Consider the following 7,766-nt stretch of genomic DNA (forward strand, 5'->3'; position numbering starts at 1 on the left):
TGTTGGGGAGACTGCCACGTGCTTAGATATCCATGGAGATGTTATTGCTGTGACTGGAATGTTCCACAGTACTGCATTAAACTCATCTATCTCCATGAAGACAACTGGTGATGCCATTGGGCTTAGTTAGTTCAGATCTGTGGAGAGGTGATCCTGGCACATTATTACACTGTTCTAAGTAAAATTTGCCAGCTAATGTTTAGAGACTACAAAACTTACATCAACTATACAATAACTTATATAGCTTTTTAAATATAATTACTTTAACAGTCAAGTCCATGTATATTTTCTTACCTTATCTCATAGGTGTGTAATATTTGGCACAAGGCATTCAAGGGGAGTAGTTCTAACCAACTACCTCTTATGGAAATACATGTTTCTAGATATGCAAAAATCCTAGAAGTAGACTGTAAACTAAGAGGTATTACCTTGATAAAAACAATCCAGCAAAGTCATGTTTATACAATGTAAAATGTTAAAAGGTGCTTGTGTAACTTTTCTGGTGGAGGGTCCGCTACCTATTTTCCCCATGGAAATGTTATTGCTTTGTCTGAAATGTTTCACAGTATGATTAAGCTTTTTTTTTATCAACAAAACTAGGTCAAGTTACAGGTGAGATCTGTGGAGTGGTGACCCCGCTCACAGTCAGAATGCCTGTTTTTCAAGGTATTTTTCAGCTGTAAAACCACCTGTAATTGAATAAATGTAACGTAGAGCTGTTTAATGTCTTACTGTGGAACATTCCAAGCAGAGCAATGACATATCCATAGAAACAAGAGGGTGACTGACAAACTACTGAAAAGTTACACAGTGCACTTCAATCATGTCTGAAAAATGTAAGAGAAATAACAAGGATGAAAAGAATGAAAGGTCAATGATAAACTTTTTATCAGATATTACAACATACATTACAGATTAGAGATGTTTCAAGTACATCTATTCATACCACTGCCAACAACCTGACAGCAACAGTTCAGATCTATTTCAAACCTTTATGAAATTTATAATCATACACACAGAAAAAAAGCACTTTAGACTCATTTAGAGTTATTTGAATATTAGGCATTCAGTGTTGACTCAAGTTTTTTTTTTGTTTTTTTTCCTTTTGCTAAATTTAGTGTACTCCACAAACCATATTGGCAGGAACCGCAATGTCTGCAAAAAATGAGAAAGTAGTGTTATAAATGTTCTTATAATGTTTCTTATAACTAGAAAATGTAAGGTAATTTCCAGAGTTGTCAATACCGATTTTTTCAGGCTTGGGAAGGTTGAGGTTCTTCATGATGTCCACAAACTCGTCTAAGGTTTTGGTAAGGCGGGGGTTGTATTTGCGTTCCTCGCCAACAGTGGATGCCGTCTGACCTGATGTGAAATAAGAATACAGCGTTTATTGTAACATGAGTACTATGAATCATTGTGTATGTAAATAAGGTAGATTTGGTTTGTTTGGGAACCTCTGTAGTCATGTGCAGGGTAAACCAGGCAGCTATCAGGAAGGGTGAAGATCTTGCCATGAATGGAGTTGTAGAGCTTCTTAGAACAGCCTGAAAAAAAAAAAAAAAAACACAATAGATAAAAAAAAAAAAAAAAAACTGATAAAATAAAAATGTAAATAAATATAAAGAGTGCATAATTGGATGAATCCTTTAGTGTTACTACACAACAATTGAGAGAGGGTGTCTATTTTTCTACTCCACTCCATTTTTCAATATAATAAAAATAATATAAATATAAATAAAATAAATATAAATAAAATAATATAAAATAAAATGTATCTGTACTTTGCTTAAGTACATTTTTAAGTGGATACAAGGGATGAGACAAGATACAATTTGCATAAGATGAGACGAAATACGAGATTTTAACACAATTCCTAATACATAAATTTCACAATTTAGTTTCCAATTTTTTAGTTATTTGATTTTATATTTTCATTTCCATTTTAGTACTGCTTTTTGGAATAGTTACAGAGATGTAACTTATTGTCCAGATAGTTTATCTCATGTGTGCGCGATCTTGTGGCAAGTTTGTCTCATGAGATCTTGCGGCACAAGATCTCGTACCACCCCTAGTGGATGTTTAACTTCACTACATTTGAGAGAAGTTATCAGTACTTCCTACTCCCCAACATTTTTTATTTAGAAAAGAAGAAGAAGAAAAGAAAGATTCAAGTTACCTGCACAATCCTGCATTATAATAAAATAAATAAAACTACAATACTGCAATAAATGTGTTTTTTCACTGGACTAAATAAAATACAACACTGCTCTCTAGTGGTCAGATTGAGACACTACAACTCACAGCTTTCCCATTAAAAAAAAAAAGAAAAAAAAAAAGAGAGACAGTGAATGAATGAAAAAAGAGAATGTAATGTTTTTCCTGTTTGGAAGTTGCTTGATACCTTGCTGGAAGTCCGTCCTGCCACAGCCCCGGATGAGGAGGGCGTCTCCAGTGAAAGCCATGCTCTGATCCCCGGTCACCAGAGTCATGCAGCCGTCTGTGTGCCCCGGGGTCTCCCTCACCTCCAGAGACTGCACCAAACCACAGCAACAATATGAGGTATAATCAGAGAAGAAGAAAACACAGACAGTAACAGTGGTGGAATACAACAAAGTATAAGTAGTAAAGAACTGTACTTAAACTGTACTTGTTTCTGCAGATATATCATTGCTCTACTTGGAATGTTCCACAGTAAGACATTAAACAGCTCTACCTCAAATGTATTCAATTACGGGTGGTTTTATAGCTCAAAAATACCTAAAAAAAAAAAAAAAAACAGGTACTCTGACTGTGAGTACAGTTGCCTCTCCACAGACCTGACCTGTAACTTGGTCTAGTTTGGTCTCCATGAAGATAGAAAGGTTTAAAGTCATACTGTGAAACATTCCAGGCAAAGCAATAACATCTCCATCGAGAAAAACATTTGAAGGACACTCCACCAGAAAAAAAATTACACAATGCACCTTTATGTGAAAAAATAGATACATGTTTTTTATTTAAAGGTGCCCTGCGTAACATTTGGTGGCATGTTGTTTGCTTTTTTTAACGGAACTGAGAAGTAAAAGTATTTTTTTTATTGTTGTTCAAGAGCTGCTGAAAAGCCGGAGGGGTATTTTTTTTTTTATCAAGGTCATAGTTTGAGCAAACAAAAATATACAAATAAAAACAGCTAGAAAAAACTGATTTAATTGTTTCTGTATCAGCACTGTATTAGCAATTGCTATATTTGGAGCTTTATAAACCTCAAAAACTGCAAGAAATAACAGGTGCTTTAATACTTTTACTTAAGTAGATTTTTTCATGTTATATCTTGAGTATTTTTTGCTGTGGTATTTGTACTTTTACTTCAGTAACAAAATGCAGTACTTCTTCCACCGCTGGATAGAGTAATAGTATTGGGACTTACATGTCTTCCAAAGGAGATCTTGTCTCCTTCTTTGACATGGATGTCAGCCTTGGCTCCACTGTGTACACAGATCACACTTTTCATATCCACCAGCTGTTTCTTCATCTGCCCTGTGCTCGTAACGTGGTCGGCATGGCAATGAGTGTTTACTGTAAATAGAGAAAAAAAAAAAACGACACAATTTAAAAGGTACACCAGGTAAAGGTGCGCTATGTAACTTTTTGGGTGGGGGTCCATCACCTGCTTGTTTCTATGGATATGCTGTTGATCTGCCTGGAATGTTCCACAGCATGACATTGATCTACCTTACATTTATTCAGTTACAGGTGGTTTTACAGCTCAAAAATCCCTAGAAAAACAGGCATTCTTATTGTGAGTGGGCTGGCCCCTCCACAGATCTAACCTGTCCCTTGGTCTATATAGAAAGGTTTAATGTCATACTGTGCAACATTCCAGACAAAGCAATAACATCTTCACAGAGAAAAGCATTTGACAGACCCTCCACCAGAAACGTTACACAATGCACCTTAAACATGAGCTAAAATTAATAAAAATGTGAAAAATATATACATTAATTTTCAATGCTCACAAGTTATGGAAGTGAAATAGTTACTAAAAGTTAGTAGTGAGAGAATGAAACACAGAGTCTGGCTGGTATCAAAAGTTGGTACAAACTTAAATAATCAATGTTTACTTAATTTTGGCAACTCATTTTAATGACAACATCAGAACTACATTCAGGTCATTCTGACTGTGAGGAACATCTGACTTAGTTCGCACGGTCACTGAAGATTTTTAATGATCAAGAATGTTCATCCTTTCTAAGTTAAAATTATCATTATGAAATGTTTACGGAAAATGGAGAGAAATATATAATATCATAGATAACATCAAATTGGAAAACTATTACAGATGATGCTAAATGTGCAGATGAACAAAAAACAAAAGAAACAGAAAAAGATTTAGGACTGGCAAGGTTAAAATGAGCATTTATTCTCTCTGTTGTTTTTAATGGTATCTATTCTAATCTAATTGTATGGTATGTGCAGCACTTTGGAAACTGTTTTGTTAATAAAATTCACTATATAAATAAAGTGGATTTTTGTGTTAAATGTTATCATCCAAAAAAATTCAAGCAGGTTTCACAATTTCTGATGAATTTCCATGATATTTTCTGAACATTTATTAAATACTGTTGCCATTTATTTTTGTCAATATATTGCCTGCCTGCAATATTGAAAAAATCCTACAGGTAATGTGATACAAAATCAGTCATAAGTCCTGATTGTAGTACATGCTGTGGTCACTGCTCGCGTACCTGCCGTGTTGCAATGTAACAAACTACATCTATTGAAAATATGTATTATGGATAGTACTAATTTTCATTTCGTGGTATTCAGTATCGGGAGATGTAAATGAATACATTACAGAATACATTTGTGTATTCAGTGTTCTGTAACTAAATACAGTTTACATTTACATTACATTTAAATTAGGGTAACCCGATTTTCAACATTCAAAACTGGAACACACCCAGGTTGGGATGGTTAGTATAAATAAAATTGTGAAATGAGTGTGGAGCATAGTGGATTCTTCCATCATAATCTGAGGGACTTCTGAGGCTGCATTTCTTTTTTTTCTTCATCTTCTTTTTTTGCTTTATTGTCATTTGCAAACACGTTTTTTTTTTTTTGTTTTTTTTTTTCTATTTTGGCTAAACAAATGATAATTTATGCTCCTCATTACTGTTGGCAATGATTTGAAAATTTGTGAAAATAGTGATAGTCCTGTTTCAGTCCTGGTTTTGACCTGATGTAGTCCTGGCTTAGTCTTAGTTTAGTCCTGGTTTAGATCAGATTGATCAAAAATAGGGAGACCTGGGACATTTCTTGTATAAAACTGGGACAAATCATTGGTTTTGAATAAAACTACTGGGACATGGGACACCGGGCTCAAAACTGGTAAATAGGAACATCTGTTCACCCTAATTTAAATACAAGTATTCTTCTTATCACAGAGTACCTCCCATTTTCAGCTTGAGTCCCAGCTCCTCGATGAGCTTCACGTCTCTGCCGAGGGTCTCCAGCACAGGGTCTATGAGGACAGCCTCCTTGGTGTCAGTATCTGCCAGCAGGTAAGTGTACGTGCAGCTGTCTCTATCAAACAACTACAAACAAAGACACAGAGTCATAGAGACACAGGCGTGACTCAGCAGAAAGACACAAGACTGTTTTTAAGATGAAACTTCTAATTTAATAAAGTTAATAAAGTTTAAAAAAAAAATGTGAGGAAAACACATGAATATGGAGGCAGGCGACAATCTGCACTGAAATGAGCCTCACTTCTGTTATGATCATGTGTTGGCCAACTTTTAATTTTAATTAAAAAATATAATGTTAAAATGTATTCTCTGGTAGAGCTTTCATGTTTGATCGCGAGAGTGAGAAAAGTTAAAGGGAAACCATGACTTCCCCTCCGTTTGCTGCAAATTATAATGAAGTTAAGGAAAATAAATTAACTAAAGTTTAACGTTACAGACACAAATAAACAATCAAGGAGGAGGTTTGCAAGTCAGGTTGAACATTAGAAAATATTAAATAGTAAGAGAAAATATGTCTATTCGTTTATGTCGCTGATGTTGGTTTATGTCTGTCAGCGCAGTGTTGACGTTAACGTAACTGAAGCTAACCGCTAACAGTTACTTCCACCAACAAAACAGGACGTATCAACCCGTCAGAGCAAATGTAGCTTTAACGTGTTACAGAAAACATGAAGTACTGTACCTGTCTGAATAAAAGCCCTTCTATGCGTGCCATCCTGGTGCAGTATGCTCTGAGTGCGGCTCGGAGCGGGGACACGGAAGTGCTGAGTCCGGGGGAGAAGTGCCTGATGTCGGTGAGTGCGTAAGAGGAGCCGTGGCAGTTTGCTCGGAGGCACAGCGCGAGAGCAAGTCTGACGGGCTGCGTTCTTCTAATAACCGAGCACATTGTTGTTATCCCAGACGTAACAACAAATGATTAGCTCCGGGGGCGTATGCTAAAGGAGCAGTGACTTATCATTTAGTATCGATGGAGCAGTGATAAAACGCGGTCTTCTGAATGAGAAGCCAAGCTACACCGTGTCCTAAATCCATAGAGCGCGGAGCAGACACAAGCAGCACCTCCGTCACCAGCAGAGCTACCTTCACAAAAGTTCAAAGTTTACAAGGTCAACAACAGGACTGTGTACACTCCATGGAAATGTAATAAAATGGCACACACAAGACACAACCTACAGGAAGTAATCTAGTACTACAACTACAACTGTTAAAAAATGATGACAAGCCTACGTGACAAGAGTCAGCTCTATCAGACTAACCAATCCTCTTTTATAATTATTACAGCCTGTAACACAGCACAGATATCATTCAGTCAGTCAGATGATGGTCAGACTTATTAGTTGGTGTTCACCTTAGTCTGGACATAAAAAAAAGACTCTAATTATTTCACAAACGTGCATACCTGCTTGTCTAAGTTCCTGCTGAGCTTTTTATTTACATCTATGCAGGCATGTGGAGAACCTCAAAACCCACCTTTTTAAATTGGCTTACTCTGTTTAATACTTTTAAAATTGCATTCACATTGCTTTTATTGTATGCATGCTGTAAAGTGACCTTGTGTGTTAGAGAGGAGCTTATAAATAAAATGTATTATTATTATTTTTTTCATGTTTGAAATGGCATACCTCCTTCCATGACGTGACCCCAGCCTGTGATCCAGCAGTTGGCACCAGTGAGAAAGGACTCACTCGGTCTGGGCAAACAGACTGGACGCACACTATCTATAGTTTACAACAAGATTACATTTTATCAGTATTGTATTCAATTACAAGAACTTCTAATACTGCAGGTGAAATTGTAGCCTATAAAACTCTCTTGTGAGCTTTGATAGAATGTTGTTACCTCCTCAAAAACATATCTGGAGTTGTAATCCTTTATTATTAGTCTGTCAACATTCCCAAATCTCAAAATGCTCTGCTCCACCTTGTGATGTCATGTGATAGTTTCCAAGTTTACATTTAAAGTTAAATCATGAAACAACATTATAACATAAATCAGAAAATAGCATGATATGGGTCCTTTAAGAAAAAGTAAAAAGTATATTCTCTAAGCTCTGACCAATGAGAGAAGGTGTGTGTGTATGTGGATATAGAGAGGAACAGACACAAATGGGGCAGTTGGGACTTGACTTAAAATTAAACTAATTACAAAAACACGGTGAGAATTAAACTCAATTACAAGTAGTCTATGGGTTTAAACATGTATTCATTTACAGTAAAGTGACTCGGCGTTTTGTAATCAGTTAACCTACTTTACACCCCC

The 7,766-nt window shown here is 36.0% G+C and overlaps 1 protein-coding gene across 1 annotated transcript; it reads right to left on the bottom strand.

Annotated features, from left to right (window-relative positions):
- Positions 1–864: 864 nt before the first annotated feature.
- On the bottom strand, positions 865–6,689 carry ethe1 (ETHE1 persulfide dioxygenase). Its single transcript, XM_020933645.2, has 7 exons — positions 6,190–6,689; positions 5,429–5,573; positions 3,407–3,555; positions 2,402–2,531; positions 1,455–1,544; positions 1,246–1,362; positions 865–1,155 (listed from the first exon to the last, which is right to left on the bottom strand). Exons 1-7 carry the CDS (start codon positions 6,391–6,393, stop codon positions 1,115–1,117), a joined length of 876 nt encoding a protein of 291 aa, XP_020789304.2. The 5' UTR covers positions 6,394–6,689; the 3' UTR covers positions 865–1,114.
- Positions 6,690–7,766: the final 1,077 nt, after the last annotated feature.

Source organism: Boleophthalmus pectinirostris, unplaced genomic scaffold (assembly GCF_026225935.1).
Source record: "Boleophthalmus pectinirostris isolate CB_2022bp ecotype Guang Dong unplaced genomic scaffold, ASM2622593v1 HiC_scaffold_6, whole genome shotgun sequence".
NCBI classification, from domain to species: domain Eukaryota; kingdom Metazoa; phylum Chordata; class Actinopteri; order Gobiiformes; family Gobiidae; genus Boleophthalmus; species Boleophthalmus pectinirostris.

Bases quoted from the DNA above. Each gene is read 5' to 3' on its own strand.
- ethe1 (XM_020933645.2), bottom strand. From the start codon at position 6,393: ATGTGCTCGGTTATTAGAAGAACGCAGCCCGTCAGACTTGCTCTCGCG. The intron at 3,556-5,428 runs GTACTCTGTGAT...CTCTATTTACAG, and splicing joins ACTCAAGCTGAAAATGGGAG to TAAACACTCATTGCCATGCC. The intron at 2,532-3,406 runs GTAAGTCCCAAT...GGTTTGGTGCAG, and splicing joins AGATCTCCTTTGGAAGACAT to TCTCTGGAGGTGAGGGAGAC.